Source organism: Mesoplodon mirus (assembly GCF_964341445.2).
Source record: "Mesoplodon mirus genome assembly, chromosome: 3".
In the NCBI taxonomy this organism is placed as follows: domain Eukaryota; kingdom Metazoa; phylum Chordata; class Mammalia; order Artiodactyla; family Ziphiidae; genus Mesoplodon; species Mesoplodon mirus.
The window spans coordinates 32176576-32194148 of NC_138978.1; the positions used below are offsets into that span (position 1 = coordinate 32176576).

The window sequence follows — 17573 nt, forward strand, 5'->3', positions numbered from 1 at the left end:
ACCAACCATTGCCCTTAACATCAGTAGTCTGGTGACCTCTTCTTATACGGAGCACACAAATCTTTACTTCATTCTCCATTCCCTTCCCAAACTTCCCATTACTACTTTGTAGGTGTTGTTGACTAGACAAAGGTTTTATTTTTAGTGATTTCTCCTTCTAGGGGTTTCACGGACCAGCTGCGTAAGATTTCTAAAGATGCAGGGATGCCCATCCAGGGCCAGCCTTGCTTCTGCAAATACGCGCAGGGGGCAGACAGCGTGGAGCCCATGTTCCGGCATCTCAAGAACACGTACTCTGGGCTACAGCTCATTATTGTCATCCTGCCAGGGAAGACACCAGTGTATGGTAAGGATATTGTATTAAGATTGCATTTTTCCTCAAGCACTCAGTCTTCCTTTTAGGGACTTACCTGGCAGTCCAGTGGTTAAGACTCCGTGCTCCCAATGCAGAGGGTATGGGTTCAGTCCCTGGCTGGGGATCTAAGATCCTGCTTACCGCAAGGCATGGCCAAGAAAAAAATATTCCTTTTAGAATTATGCTAACACATATCCTAAAACTATCAAACATTAAAATATATTTTATAGCTATAGTATTTAAAAACATGTATTGTTACTATAAAAAGACAAATCTGGAGAGCAAACTAAATAGTCTGAGACCCTGTGAAAAGAATTTCAGTAAAGGAAGCTTTACAAAACAATGATTAAAAGAAGAATTATTTATTAAAAATGTCATTGAGATAACTTGAGTATCAGTATAATGTAGCAGTTAAAAGCACAGGCTCTGGAGTCAGACTATGCTGCTTAATACCCAGGTTTTGCCAGGTATACTACCTGTGTGATACTACCTGAATTACTTAACCACACAAAGCCTGAGTTTCCTCATCTATGAAATTGGGATACTACAAATACCTAACCCATAGAAGGTAGTTGTAAGGATTAAATAAATTTACATATGTAAACTGGGTCTATGATAGCACCTGTCATGTAGTGAATGCTCAATAAATGTTAGCTATTATTATTGTAAATAAATTAAAGTTTATGAGATTAATATGTTAAGTATAAATCATTGAAACATGGAAAAACACAAAGAAAGTATAATTTTCAAACTACTGAATGGAGTATAATTATTTAAGCTTAAAATGATAGAATTCACATAAGAAAATTGTTAGATTTGACTGCATAAAAGTTAAATTTTCCATACATCACAGGTGTCTAACTAAAATTAAAAGGAAACCATAGAACGTGAAAAACATTTGCAGCAAATGGAGACAACAAAGGGCTAGTTTATTATTAGTTAAAATATCCATATGGATCTGTTATTGCATTCAAAGGAAAAAATTTTTATATTCCCCTACATTAATGAGCAAAGAATATAAACCAAAATTTCTCAAGAAAAAACAAGTAAATATTTGAGAAAATGTTGGTTTTCACCAATAAAGAAAAGTACAAATTAATAAAAGGAAAATTTTTATGCTACTAAATTAGCAAATATATTTAAATACTGTACTACCTAGTGATTGTGAGTATGCAGTGAATCTTGTATTTTAATATATTGCTGATGGCATTATAAATTGATAATATCCTTTCATCGAAAGTATAAAAATGTGCTTGCAGTCAACAGTTCAGTATTTCCCATTCCAAAAATATGTTCAAAGAAAAGAATTCATAATGTAGAAAAATCTCTATGTACAAGATTTTCATAATGATATCTGTGACATTGAAAAACTACTAAGAACTGGTTTTAAACAGTGAGTAAGTGGTATGTTGGTGAAATAATATGCAGTGATTAAAAATGATGGTTATAAAATTCAAAAGATATTTTTTAAGTTGTGATAAAATACAGAATGTGTTAAACTCCAAGAATTTGTAAATCAAGGTAAGAACAAAACTGAAAAAGACAAAGGATGTAAAAAAGAAATGCAAATGGTCAATTATCAATGAAAAGATGCTGAGCCTCATTAGTCATTAAAGAAATATGAACTAGAACAAATTATTTTTCACCAACAATGATAATACCCATTTTTGGCAAAGGCATGAATAAATATACATTCTCATACACTGTTGATGGGAGAGAAAGTTGATATTACCATAGCCTCCAAGCTGATATTCTTGCCTTCATTCCCTCTAGTTCACTTTCAGTCCGTTTTCTACACTGCTTCACTGAGTGATTCAGTGAGTGATTTTTCTAATTAATAGATTTTATTTTTTAGAACAGTTTTAGATTTACAGAAGAATTGAGCAGATAGGATAGAGAGTTCCTATATGCCTTCCTTGCCCTGTACACAGATTTCCCTGTTTTTAACATTTTGTACTAGAGTGGTACATTTAATGAACCAGTATTGATAAATTATTATTAACATATTATCCACAGTTTACATTAAAGTTTACCCTTTATGTGTACAGGTCTATGGGTTTTGACAAATCCACAATGCCACGTATCTACTATGACAGTTTCAAAGAATAGTTTCACTGCTCTAAAAATCCCCTGTGCTCCACTTACTCATCTCTCCCTCCATCTCCTCAAACCCCTGACAACCACTGGGCTTTTTAAGTCTCTACAGTTTTGCCTTTTCTAAAATGTTATATAGTTGGAGTCATATGGTATGTCCCCTTTTCTGATTGGCCACTTTCAGTTAACAATATTTAAGATTCCACCATGTCTTTTTGTGGCTTGATAAAGTCATTTTTTTTAATGCTGAATAATATTTAATATTGCATTGTGTGGTTGTACTACAGTTTGTTATACATGTACCTGTTGAGGGACATCTTGATTGCTTCCAGTTTGGGGCATTTATGAATAATACTGCTCAAACATTCATGTGCAGGTTTTTGTGTGGACATAAGTTTCTAACTCAATTTGGTATGTAACCAGGAGCACAACTGCTGTATCAAATGATAAGACTGCCAAAAAGTGACTGTACCATTTTGTATTCCCATCAGCAGTGAATGAGAGTGCCTGTCGCTCTACATCCTCTTCAGCATTTGGTATTGTCAGTTTTTTGGATTTTAGCAATTCTAATAGGCATGTAGTAGTATTTTATTGTAATTTTAATTTGCAGTTCGTTAATAACACAATATTGAGCACGGGACTTCCCTGGCAGTCCAGTGGTTAAGACTCCGTGCTTCCACTGCAGAGGGCATGGGTTCAGTCCCTAGTTGGGGAACTGAGATCCTGCATACTGCGTGGCTTGGCCAAAAAAATAGAGAGAGAGAGAGAGGGAGAGAGAGAGCACCTTTTCATGTGCTTATTTGCCATCTGTATATCTTTGATGAAATGTCTGTTCCAATCTTTTGCTCATTTTTTAATTGATGTGTTTGTTTTCTTATTGTTCAGTTTTAAGAATTCTTTGTATGTTTGGATACATGTGTTTTATCAGATACTTATTTTGCAAATAATTTTCTCCTAGGCTGTGCCTTGTCTTCTCTTAAGTGTCTTTCATAGAGCACACGTTTTAAATTTTAATGAAGTCCAAATTTTAATAAAGTCATCAATTTTTTTCTTTCACAGCTCATTTTTGGTGTTATAGTCTAAGTTTTATACTGTGTTATCTTCTAGTAGTTTTATAGTTTTCTTTTTTACATATAGGTTTATAATCCATTTTGACTTAACTTCTGTGAAAGGTGTAAGGTCTGTATCTAGACTGTTTTGTTTTCTTTTTTGTTTTCTTTTTTTTTTTTTTGCATGTGGATTCCAATTGTTTCAGCACCATTTGTTGGAAAGATTCTCTTTCTCCATGAAATTGCCTTTGCTACTTTGTGAATGATTGACTATATTTGTGTCAGTCTATATCTGGACTCTTTATTTTGTTTCATTGGTCTGTATGTCCATTCATTTGCTAAAACCACACTGTCTTGATTAATTTAGCTTTGTGATAAGTCTTGAAGTCAGATGATGTCAGTTCTCTGACTTTGTTCTTCTTCTTTCCTGTTGTATTAGCTAATAGGTCTTTTGCCTATCTATATAAACTTTAGAATCAGTTTGTCAGTATCACAAAATAACTTGCTGAGACTTTTGTTGGGATTACATTGAATCTATAGATCAAGCTGGGAAGAATTGACATCTTAATGTTAAGTCTTCTATCCTTGAACATGGAATATCTCTTTGTTCAGAGCTTCTTTGATTTCTTTTATCAGAGTTTTATAGTTTTCCTCATTTAGATTTATATCTAAGTATATTGTTTTTTTCTTTTTCTACTATAAATGGTATTGTGTTTTTAATTTTAAATTCTAGTTGTTCATTTTTAGTATTTAGGAATGCAGTTGATTTTTGTATATTTATTTTGTATCCTGAGACCTTGCTGTAGTCACTTATTAGTTCCAGGAAGCTTTTGTCAATTTTGGGGGGTTTTCTGAGTAGGCAGTCATGTTCTCTATGAACAAAGACAGTTTTATTTTTTCCTTCCTAGTCTGTATACTTTTATATACTTTTCCTTGCATTAGCTAGGAATTCCAATACGATGTTGAATAGCAGTGGTGAGAGGAGACATTCTTGCATTGTTCCTGACTTTAGGGGGAAAACATCTAGTTTCTCAGCAGTAAACATGATGTTAGCTATAAGCTTTCTATAATTGTTATTTATCAAGTTGAGGAAGTTCCCCTCCAGTCCTAGTTTTTTTTGTTTGTTTTTTTGTGTGTGTGTGGTATGCGGGCCTCTCACTGTTGTGGCCTCTCCCGTTGCGGAGCACAGGCTGCGGATGCGCAGGCTCAGCGGCCATGACTCACGGGCCCAGCCGCTCCGCGGCATGTGGGATCTTCCCGGACCGGGGCACGAACCCATGTCCCCTGCATCAGGAGGCAGACTCTCAACCACTGCACCACCAGGGAAGCCCTCCAGTCCTAGTTTTGCTGAGAGTTTTTATTATGAATGGATGATGGAAATTGCAAAATGTTCTTTTCTGCATCTGTTGATATGATCATATAATTTTTCTTCTTTTTTTTTCTCTTCATGTGATTAATTACTTTAATTGATTTTCGAAATGTTGAACCCAGCCTTGCGTGCCTGGGATAAATCCCACTTGGGGGTGGTATGTAATTCTTACACATTGTTGGATTCAATTTGCTAATATTTTGTTGAAGATTTTGCATCTGTGTTCATGAGAGATATTGATCTGTAGTTTTCCTTTCTTGTAATGTCTTTTTCTGGTTTGGGTATTAGGGTATTTTGGCCTCAGAATCATGAGTATTTCCTCTGCTTCTGTTTTCTGGAAGAGATTGCAGAGAATTGGTATCATTTGTTCCTTGAATGTTTGGTAGAATTCGCCAGTGAAACCATCTGGGCCTGGTACTTTCTTTTTTTGGAAAGTTGTTAATTATTGATTCAGTTTTTTTAATAGGTACACACCTATTCAGATTATCTGTTTCTTCTGTGTGAGATTTGGTAGTGTCATTCAAGGAATTGGTCCACTTCATGTAAGTTAACAAATTTGTGGGCCTAAAGTTTTTCATAGTATTCTTTTATTATCCTTTAAATGTCCTTGGGGCCAATGACCCTTTTTTCATTTCTGATATTAATAATTTGTGTTGTCTGTTTTTTTCTTGATTAGTCTGGCTAGAGGTTTATGAATTTCTTTGATCTTTTCAAAGGACTAGCTTTTTCGTTTCCTTCATTTTCCTCTGTTGATTTCTTATTTTCAATTTCATTGATTTCTGCTCTAATTAAGATTTTTTTCCTTCTGCTTGTTCTAGGCCTATATTGTTCTTCTTTATCGTTGTAAGGTAGAAACATAGATTATTGATTTTAGATCTTTCTTCTCTGCATTCAGTGCCATAAATTTGTCTCTTAAGTACTGCTTTCACTGCATCACACTAATTTTGGTAAGTTGTATTTCATTTTCATTTAGTTCAAAATATTTTTAAATTTCTCAAGACTTTTTCTTTAATCCACGTCTCATAGAATTATGTTGTTTAATATATAGATTTTTGGGGATTTCCTGGCTATCTTTCCATTATTGATTTCTAGTTTAATTCCACTGTGGTCTGGGACCATACTTTGTATGATTTCTGTTCTTTCATATTTGTTAAGGTGTGTTTTAGGACCATAATGTGGTCTTCCTTAATGAATGTTCTATGTGAGCTTGAGAAGAATGTGTATTCTGCTGTTATTGAGTGAAGTATTTTATAAATGACTCTTAGAATCAGTTGATTGATGGTACTGTTCAAGTCAGCTATTGAATATATACTTATCTTCTGCCTGCTGGATCTGTCAGTTACTGATGAAAGTGCATTGAAGTCTCCACTATAATAGTGGATTTGTTTGTTTCTCCTTGCAATTCTATCAGTTTTTGCCTCACTTATTTTGGCATTCTTTTCTTAGCTGCATACATGTTAAAGATTGTCCTGTCTTCTTGAAGAATTGACCCTTTTATTATTATGTAATACCCCTCTTTATCCCTGATAATCTTCCTAGTTCTGAAATATACTTTGTGTGAAAAAATACAGCGACTTCAGTTTTCTTTTTATTGGTGTTAGCATGGTATATCTTTCTGTATCACTTTATTTTAGAATTGGTTTCTTGTAGGCAATATGTAGTTTGGGTCTTTTTTTTTTTTTTTTTTCGGTTGTTGTGGGTCTTAGTTGCAGCAGGCAGACTCCTTAGTTGTGGCACTCAGGCTCCTTAGTTGTGGCATGTGAACTCTTGTTGCAGCATGCGTGTGGGATCTAGTTCCCTGACCAGGGATCGAACCCAGGCCCCCTGCATTGGGAGCGTGGAGTCTTAACCACTGCGCCACTAGGGAAGTCCCTGGGTCTTATATTTTATCTTCCCCTCTTTTTCTCCATTTTATGGGTTTTTTAAAATAAATTTATTTATTTTATTTATTTATTTTTGGCTGCATTGGGTCTGCATTGCTGCACGTGGGCTTTCTCTAGTTGTGGCGAGCGGGGCTACTCTTTGTTGCGGTGTGCAGGCTTCTCATTGCGGTGGCTTCTCTTGTTGTGGAGCACAGGCTCTAGGCACACAGGCTTCAGTAGTTGTAGCACGCGGGCTCAGTAGTTGTGGCTCGCAGGCTCTAGAGTGCAGGCCCAGCAGTTATGGCGCACAGGCTTAGTTGCTCCATGACATGTGAGATCTTCCTGGACCAGGGCTCAAACCCATGTCCCCTGCATTGGCAAGTGGATTCTTAACCACTGCGCCACCAGGGAAGCCCCTCCATTTCATGGTTTTAAATGAGCGTTTTATATTATTCCATTTTCTCTCTTACATCAATTATACTTTTTTTTTTTTTTACTTTTAATGGTTTCCCTAGAGTTTGCAGTATACATTTAGAACTAATCTGAGTTCACTTTCGATAATTCTGTACCACTTCACAGATAGTGTAGATACCTTATAACAAAGTATTCCCAATTCCTCCCTCCCCCTTACAGTATTGCTGTCATTCATTTCACCTATCCGTAAGTTGTAACCACACAATATATTGTTGCTATTATTATTTTGAACAGTATCTCTTAGTTCAGTTAAGAATAAGAAAGTAAAAGATTTTATTTTACTTTTATTTATTCCTTCTCTGACCTTTTTTTATATATAGATCTGGACTTCCGACCTGTATACTTTTCCTTCTTTCTGAAAAACGTCTTTTATCATTTATTTCAAGGCAGGTCTACTGTCAACAGATTCCCTTAGTTTTTATTTGTCATATTTCCCCTTCACTTTTTAAAAAATTATTTGCTTATGTTTACTTATAAATCAAATTATCTACTCACATAGTTTCAAGTGTTAAATCATTCTGGAATTCTTATTTTCAAAAACAGCACCTTTGGGCTTCCCTGGTGGCGCAGTGGTTGAGAGTCCGCCTGCTGATGCAGGGGACACGGGTTCGTGCCCTGGTCTGGGAAGATCCCACATGCCGTGGAGCGGCTGGGCCCGTGAGCCATGGCCGCTGAGCCTGCGCGTCTGGAGCCTGTGCTCCGCAATGGGAGAGGCCACAACAGTGAGAGGCCCGCGTACTGCAAAAAAAAAAAAAAAAAACAGCACCTTTATAGCTGTCATCCCATTTGTTTTTTTCATAGAAAAACTCTTTCATCATCTGCCACTTTTTAAATTTCATTTTTGTTTACTGAGTGCTGCTGCCTGTATTTCAGTTTCTTCTGTAGTCCTGCCCTGTTTTGCCAGAGCCCTGAGACCTCTACATTTGTCTCATGTTGGTGTAGGTGATGCCTTCTATAAATCAGTCACTTGGTGTCCATTTTTTTTTTTTTTTTGACCACACTGTGTGGCATGCGGGCTTTTAGTTCCCCCACCAGGAATCGAACCCCTTGCAGTGGAAGCTCAGAGTCTTCACCACTGGACCACCAGGGAAGTCCCAGGTGCCAAATTTTGATTGTAGTTTTCATTCCTTCTGAGGTACTGTTTTCACAGGAGTGTTCCTGAATTAACTTTTTTTTTTTTTTTTTTTTTTTTGCGGTACGAGGGCCTCTCACTGCTGTGGCCTCTCCCGTTGCGGAGCACAGGCTCCAGACGCGCAGGCTCAGCGGCCATGGCTCACGGGCCCAGCCGCTCCGCGGCATGTGGGATCTTCCCAGACCAGGGCACAAACCCATGTCCCCTGCATCGGCAGGCGGACTCTCAACCACTGCACCACCAGGGAAGCCCCTGAATTAACTATTTTTAAACAAGTTTTTCTGTATATGTGTGATAAAATATACATAACATAAAATTTACCATTTTAACCACCTTAAAGTACACAATTCACTGGCATTAAGTATATTCACAGCATTGTGCAGCCATAACTACTGTCCACTTCCAGAACTTTTTCATCATCTCAAACAGAAACTCTGTACCCATTAAATAGTAACACCCCATTCCCCTAGCCACCAACACCTGGTAGCCTCTATTCTACTTTCTGTCTCTATGAATTTGCCTATTCTGGTAACTTATATAAATGGAATCATACAATACTTATCCCTTTGTTTCTGGCTTATTTCACTTAGGGTAATGTCCTCAAGGTTTATCTGTGTTGTAGTATGTATCAGAATTTTCTTCCCCTTTTTTGTTGTAAAATATACTAATATATAAAACAAAAAATTTACCATTTTAACAAGTAACAATGTTCAGTGACATTAAGTACATTCAGTGTTGTACAACCAGCACCACCATCCATCTCCAGAACTTTTCCATCATCCCTAACTCAGCACTAACTCCCCATCTCCCCTCCCCAACCCCTAGAAACCTATATTCTACCTTCTGTCTCTATGAATTTGACTGAATAAATCATATAGTATTTGTCCTTTTGTGACTGTTTATCTCATTAAGCATAATGTCCTTAAGGTTTATCCATGTTATAGTACGTATCAGAATTTTCTTCCTTTTTAAGGCTGAATAATATTCCATTGTATGTATATACACATTTTGTTCATCTGTTCATCAATGGGCACTTGGATTAGTTCCACCTTTGGGCTACTGTGAATAATGCTGCTTTGAACATGAGTATACAGCTCTCTGTTCCAGTCCTTCCTTTCAGTTTTCTTGGGTATATTACCAGAAGTGAAATTGCTGGATTATATAATTCTGTTTTAGTTTTTTGAGCAATTGCCTTACTGTTTTGTACAGAGTCTGCACCATTTTGCATTCCTGTTAGCACTGTACAAGCTTCCAGTTTCTCCACGTTCTTGCCAATACTTATTTATTTATTTTAGCCATCCTATTGGGTGTGAAGTAGTATCTCTTTATGGTTTTCATTTGCATTTTCCTAATGATTAGTGATGTGGAACATCTTTTCAGGTGTTTACTGAACATTTGTAGATCGTCTTTGGAGAAATGTCTATTCAAGTCCTGTGGTCATTTTTATTTGGATTGTTTGGGTTTTTTCTTATTGAGTTATAGGAGTTAGTGTGTGTGGTTTTTTTGTACATGTTGTTTTTCGTTGTTTTGTTTTGTTGGTTGGTTGGTTGGTTGGTTTGTGGCCACACTGCACAGCTTGTGGGATCTTAGTTCCCCACCCAGGGATTGAACCCAGGCCCTTGGCGGTGAGAGTATGGAGTCCTAACCACTAGTCCACCAGGGAATTCCCAGGAGTCAGTGTTTAATTGTTCCTGCAGTTAATGGCTTCATCAGCTTCTGCTTCTAATAAGCTGATCTTGGCTGTGATTCTCTGTATTCACCTGTTTTGGGGGTGGCAGTTTTCTCTGATGGATCTAAGACTAAGACAAGTCATTGATTTTCAGTTTGTTCAGCTTTTTTTGTTGTTGTTGTGAAGACGGAAATGATGACTTCTAATCTTTTATGCTTTGGTGCTATAGCTAATGTCCAGAGTGGTATTTTTAAAGTACAAATCTGATTTTATCCCCTTCCCTATCACCCCCACTTCAGTAGTTTTTCATTATACAATTGGTAAAATTGATATTTAAGATTATCTTCCAAGGATTTGCATGTTCTAATCTGTGACTTTTTTTTAATAAATTTATTTATTTTTTATTTTTGGCTGAGTTGGGTCTTCGTTGCTGCGCACAGGCTTTCTCTAGTTGCAGCGAGTGGGGGCTACTCTTTGTGTGATGCGCAAGCTTCTCACTGCGGTGGCTTCTCTTGTTGTGAAGAATGGGCTCTAGGCGCACAGGCTTCAGTAGTTGTGGCACACAGGCTTAGTTGCTCTGCAGCATATGGGATCTTCCCAGACCAGGGCTTGAACCCGTGTCCCCTGCATTGGCAGGCGGATTCTTAACCACTGCGCCACCAGGAAAGCCCCTAATCCATGACTTCTTACCTCTTCAGAATTCATCTCACTTTATGCTCTTTTTTCCCCACAAAAACTCTTTGTTTATCCTCTTCCTTCTACCTGTATTGCTTCTCATAATCCATCTTCCACCCTTTACCAAGTAAACACACATTCTTTTGAATTTTAGTTCAGACATCCCTTCCTTGGGGAAGCTTTGCCTGACCTCCCTGACAAGGTCAAATTCTCTCACTTTTATTGTCTTACAGCACCTTGTTACCACTCCTTTATGTTGTTGCACAGTTACAATGTTAAATTTGAAGTTATTTAATTAATGGCTATTTCTCTGACTAGACTATAAGCTCTGTGAGGGCAAGAACAGTGTCTCTCTTGACTTAACACTGTATATCCAGAGCTTCGCACAGTACTAGCATGTATTAGGTGGCTCATTAAATATTTGTTGAATGAATTAATAAACCTTTTTAGAGGGCAACTTTTCAGTATCTATAAAAATGTTAAGTATATATATATCTGATCCCTTGATTCTACCTGTAGAAATTTATCCTGAAGCTATAGTTATATAACCAAATGAAAGTTAAATATACAAGGATGTTATTCATAGCATTGTTTGAAATAATGGAAACCTGGAAAAAGTTAAAAATATGTCGGTGTATGAGTAGTGGTTAGATACCTTATGGCATTTAAAAACAAAGTAACTGCTGTTGTTATAAATAATAAGGGCATCTATAGGCATTCAGAGCGTAGTATATTATTAAGTGAATATGACAAGTTACACAATAGAGTGTATAGTATATTCTCATTTTTTGTTTAAAAGTGTTTTCCATGTGTTATATATAAGAAGTTATGTACACCGAACTCTTTATGGTAGTTACAACAGCAGAGAGGGGGAGAGGAACAGGAAACAGGATAAGGAAAGGAACAGGATAAAAACCTTTATACAGTAATACCTCTATATTTCTAAATTAAAGTTTAGAGAATCGGATTGAAAGCTATAAGTATACTGTGATTATAACTGCATTAAAATAATGCAAATGAGAACATTATTGGAAGAGAGTACAATTAAATACTAATAAGGGTTTATGTATGATATTTTTCTCTGGTTTTTCGGTTATTGTGGTTATACTATTTTCGTGAAGACAAAAGTATGCTTCCTTATATATGAAGAAAACAACTGGAAAAAAATATCACTAAATACTTAAGCTAATCTTCAAGGCAGTAAGTATACTTTATTTTTTAGGATTTTTTTTCATATTTTATAGTTGTATATTGTAGAACACAGTTTTCAGAAATGCTGGAAGCAGTTCATTCAAAAGATCTAGTTTATTTTAATTGACTAGATAACAAGTTAAAACATTTAAGATAGACAGTATATTACTAATTGCACTCTTTTTTTTTTTTTTTTTTTTTAATTTTGGCTGCTCTGGGTCTTCATTGCAGCGTGAGGGCTTCTCTAGTTGTGGCCTGCAGACAGACGCAGGCTCCAGAGCACATGGGCTCAGTAGTTGTGGCGCACAGGATTAGTTGCCCCACGGCATGTGGGATCTTAGTTCCTCCACCAGGGATCGAACCTGCGTCCCTGCATTGGAAGGCATATTCTTAACCCCTGGACCACCAGGGAAGTCCCACTAATTGCACTCTTGAATGCCCTCAAAACTCTGCACATTTATATAATCAAATAAGGCAGTATAGGGAATTCCCTGGCGGTCCAGTGGTTAGGATCCGCGCTCTCACTGCAGAGGGCTCGGGTTCAGTCCCCGGTTGGGGAATTAAAATCCCACAAGCTGCGCAGCATGGCTGAAAAAAAAAAAAAAGCAGTATACTTTAAATTTTAATAACATTGTTTTAATATTGGTATAAGTTTTGGTATCCTGTAATACAGTGATGTATTTCACAAGGGGAAACATACATAGCAGCTTAATTTTCAGTAAAATTTGCCTTTTTATAACTAGAGGTATTTGTATTTGTTCCATAGCGGAGGTGAAACGTGTTGGAGATACACTTTTGGGTATGGCTACACAGTGTGTTCAAGTCAAGAATGTAATAAAAACATCCCCTCAAACTCTCTCAAACCTGTGCCTAAAGATAAATGTTAAACTTGGAGGGATCAATAATATTCTTGTACCTCATCAAAGGTAAGATAAGCTAATCACCTAATAAAATATTAATTTTTCTGTGTATTGCCATATCTAAGACCTGTGTAAGAGACACCTTTGATGATTCCTGCCATGGGAGATAAGTAGATATTTTGGCAAAAACTTAAGAATTTTGATTGGCAAAATTTATAAGATTTCTTTATGAATAATCCCCTCCCATCTCCATTTTCATTTAGTATGCAAAGTACCTCATCCCTGGCTAGAAAGTATTGAGAATTTTATTTATTTTTCACTGGAGAGCCCAGCCTGAAGAACTTTCTCATTGTTTGGTAGTCATCTTCAAGCTGGTGTCATGAGGCAACTCACTCACCTAGAAAGTGAGGGAAGCCTTTCTTCCCTCCTTTAGGGGCTTTGGGTGGAGTTGGATGGGAGGGCATCTCAATTAAGGAAGCCATATCAACTCCTGGCGGAGTCAGTGGGACAACAGATGTTACTGTTATATCACCATCACATCTAAGAGCTCTTAGGAAGTATGACACGTAATGACCTAGAAATAGGGTGCTGGGGAAGAGGCTGTTATTTGGAGAATTGAACAACAGGTTTCCTTTTAATAGTTGAAGCAGCTAGGGCTCTAAAAAATTAAATATCTTGTTGACACATAAGCTCTTTTTTTCCTGTTTTTCCATACTGCCTCTACTTCCCATCCCTATATGAGATTCATAAATGACATGAATGTAGAATTTTATCAACAACTCCAAGAACTAAGAGTCATTTGAATCTTAAAGGATACAGTTTTAAAAATAAAATGAACTGCTAGCTACTTTATGACTATTAAATGTATGTTACTCAAATTTTATACTTTTGGTCAGAGGCGAGGGAGTAGTAGAGTCCCATAATCCCTTCCAGTGTGGTTTAATGATTCTTTATCTCCTTGAGAGATTACACTGGCTTAAAATGTAAGTAGATTAAAGAACGATTGATACAAATCAGTGGATTAATATGAAGAAGTTTATCATTTTATGTCTATTAAGAATGCTAGCAGCAGTTGACCTTTGCAACCACCAGCACCGCTGCTTAAGGCAGAAAACTGCTCTGAATACTTCACTTAATAGAGATTCATGATTTAAGAGAATAAAGCTGTCAGTAGTTCAAGCCTATGAAGTTGTCTATAACTGACCTCCTCTGTGCTATGCCAACAACTTGCAGTTGTGTTGCAGTAGTGTGAAATAGGTAAAAGAATAATGAAAAAAATGATCTAACTCTTTTTAAAACTGTGTTTAAGACCTTCTGTGTTCCAGCAACCAGTGATCTTTTTGGGAGCAGATGTCACTCATCCACCAGCTGGTGATGGGAAGAAGCCTTCTATTGCTGCTGTGAGTATCTTTAGACAGGTTTATCTTATCTAAAGTTTAGACAAAGATCAACATTTCAGTTTTAACTTTTTGAATTTTAATGACATTTTCTTTGAAACCAACTTTTATAAATATAAAGTTTAAAAAATATATTTATAAAGTTTTATAAATATATATATCTATATGTAGATCTATGCAGAGCCAACTTTCAAATGTTCTTTGGGTTTTTGAAAAGAATGATTATTCTCTGGTTTGGAGGCTGCAAGTTCTGTATATATCTATTAAATCAAGTTTATTAATTATATTACTCAAGTCTTCTGTATCCTACTTCAATTTGTCTGTTTGACCTCTCCATGGTTGTATATTTTCAGTTACTTTTTGTAATTCAGAGTTTGTTTATGTATTTCAGTAGTGTCTTTGTTACAGAAAGATGTATTACATATAAGTTTGCTGGATTGCATTTTTTTCAGTATAAAATATCTTTCATCTTTGTCCACTTTAATACTTTGCACTTGAATTCTTTATTACTGCTCCTCTTACTTTTAACATCTGCCTGTTCTATCTTTTGCCCACCTTTATATTTGTAACCTTTCTGTGTCAGTTCAAAAGTGTATTTCTTATAAACTTCATAAAGCCAGATGATATTTTACCCAACTTGAAAATTGCTTGACATCATTCATTATCATCTTTACTTTTAATTTTTAAAATCTGATAAATCTTAATCTTTCCTTGAAAATGATAGTAATACTAAATTTTTCACTTATTTTTCCAAAGCTCTTTTCATTAATGAAGAAAATTGACTTTTATCTATTAATAAGTTATATTTCCTTGTATTCTTAATGTTATGCATAAATTGTGTACCTTTCAAGTGTCCTAGAGGTAGTATTGAGCAATCTCTGATATTCATTAAAATGTTCCTAGAGAAGATAAATAATACAAAATTTCTAAAGACTTACTTAGGATTTGCTATTTTAGGGTTGTTTTCCAAGGAAGTTTAAGCACATTTAAATTCTTTTGGACTTCGGGGTTGTCATTGTCCTTTTTTGCTAAATCCATTTCTACCAAATATTCACTTTCTTTTATAATTATCAGAGGTCTTGTAAATAGAATTTGATTATTTTTGCTATACATCTTCTATTCCCAAGAACTTAAAGACTAGTGTGAGAAACAATGTAAGTAATAAATGCCATGTAGTATAATAGATACTACCATGATAGTGGTGTAAATTAAAATTGCAAAAATCTGGTGTGTTGAGGAATTCCAAATGCAGGGAATTGGAATGTAGTATAGCAGACTGTGAGGCTTTTAAGATTTTGTAAGGCTTTTTTTTGCCATCAGAGGGGATATGGATTTATTTTTAGCAGTGGAAAAGAAATGGTCAGGTTCCTTTTTTTTTTTTTTTTTACTTAGAGAAAATTTTAAAAAGCAGATACAATTCCATGTACCTAAAGAAGTAGACAAGTTCTAGCTCACTTTTTAAAAACTCTTGGTTATTTTCTAATCTGACCTAAGACTGAAGAGAAATGTAAGAATTTTCCATATCTTGGTTTCTAATAAGATGTTTAAATTACTGACAGGAATTTAGGTACTGTTTTGAAATAGTTTGTTTTTATTTATTTATGTTTTAATTGATATATAATTGACATATAACATTTTAGTTTCAGGTGTATAACATGATTTGATATTCATATATATTGTGAAATGATCACTACAATAAGTCTAGTTAACATCTGTCACCATACATAGTTGCAAAAGTTTTTTCTTATGGGGAGAACATTTTTTTTTTTTTTTTTGGCTGCGCTCAGTCTTAGTTGTGGCACACAGGATCTTTCCTGGTGGCGCATGGGCTTCAGAGTGCGTGGGCTCTGTCGTTGCAGCGCGAGGGCTCTCTAGTTGTGGCACCCAGGCTTAGTTGCCCCAAGGCATGTTGGGATCTTAGTTCCCTGACCAGGGATCAAACTGGCGTCCCCTGAATTGCAAGTGCTGAGAACTTTTAAGATTTACTCTCTTAGCAATTTTCAAATATGCAGTACAGTATTAACTGTAGTCACCATGGTGTACATTACATCCCCATGGCTTATTTATTTTACATCTGGAAGTTTGTACCTTTTGAGCCATTTCACCCATACCCCACCCCTCTGGCAACCACCAGTCTGTTCTCTATATCTGTGAACTCAGTAGGGATTTTTTGTTTGTTTTTTGTTTTTAGATTCCACATATAAGTGGAATCATATGGTATTTGTCTCTGTCTGACTTATTTCACTTAACATAATGCCCTTAGGGTCCATCCATGTTGTCACAAATGGCAAGATTTCATTATTTTTTATGGCCCAATGATATTCTATTGTATGTATATGCCACATTTTCTTTATTCATCCATCCATCAATGACACTTAGGTTGTTTCCATGTCTTGGCTGTGTAAATAATGCTGCAGTGAACATGGAGGTGCAGAGGTCCATTTTTGAAGCATGACTTTGTTATAGATACTACCCTAGAAGAAAGAGAAGCTGGAGGTAGAATAACCAGCTGGTTCTTGGCCCAGGCTCTGATCAGTGATGTGTGAACACTTTTAAATATTCTGGTTCCAGTGATCATGCTTCAGTAGATCTCTGAGTGACTACAGTCAAGGAGAACTTATAAGTTCATGCTTCAGAGTTCCCTCTGCTCCAAACACATGACAGTATTAAGACACAGAGAGAAAAAATTAAGATAGCTACTCTCAAAACCAAAATTTAAAATTTATGAAGCATAAGAGTTCTTAAGGTAATGCCAAAGTCATCTTGAATATGGCTTCTGGGGTAGTTTAGTTTGCTAAACTGTAAGAGCTATAAAGAGAAATCAAGAGTTTGAATGGACCTTCTTTTTTATTTATCTCCTTCCTCTATATACATCTCTTTGTCTTTCTTTCCTTACTAATATTTAGGTTTACCAGCAACATCTGTAAATTAGAACCAAATTGTTAAATATAAAGTACAGGCTACTTATGGGAAAATAGTTTTTGACCCTAGACTGGGGCTTTTATTCTGTTCTTCACTGGAATTATCTATTTTTATTACTTTCAAACTGAACTGTGATAAATAGTTAAGGTTATAATAAAATACAAATTTAAATGAAATCCTTTTCCTTTTTTTTCAACTTTTTTGTGGTAAAATTCATATTCGTATAGTTTTGAATACCTTAATTTCTATGTTTTCTTTACTTTTTTCAACCTAGGTTGTAGGTAGTATGGATGCCCACCCAAGCAGATACTGTGCTACAGTAAGAGTTCAGAGACCCCGACAGGAGATCATCCAGGACCTTGCCTCCATGGTCCGAGAACTTCTCATTCAGTTTTATAAGTCAACTCGGTTCAAACCTACTCGTATCATCTTTTATCGGGATGGTGTTTCAGAGGGGCAGTTTAGGCAGGTTGGTTGCCTGGGATTCTCATCATACTGTGGTTAAATCAGATACTGTGTTTATA

At 36.0% G+C, this 17573-nt stretch overlaps 1 protein-coding gene across 4 annotated transcripts in view; it reads left to right on the top strand.

Annotated features, from left to right (window-relative positions):
- The window catches only part of AGO3 (argonaute RISC catalytic component 3), a 122458-nt gene that overhangs the window by 83959 nt on the left and 20926 nt on the right, over positions 1–17573 (top strand). For all 4 annotated transcript variants that reach the window (XM_082615311.1, XM_082615312.1, XM_082615314.1 and 1 more), the window contains 4 exons: positions 162–346; positions 12637–12796; positions 14040–14130; positions 17324–17518. In XM_082615311.1, the coding sequence (XP_082471437.1) occupies positions 162–346; positions 12637–12796; positions 14040–14130; positions 17324–17518 (631 nt within the window). The remainder of the gene's footprint in view (positions 1–161; positions 347–12636; positions 12797–14039; positions 14131–17323; positions 17519–17573) is intronic.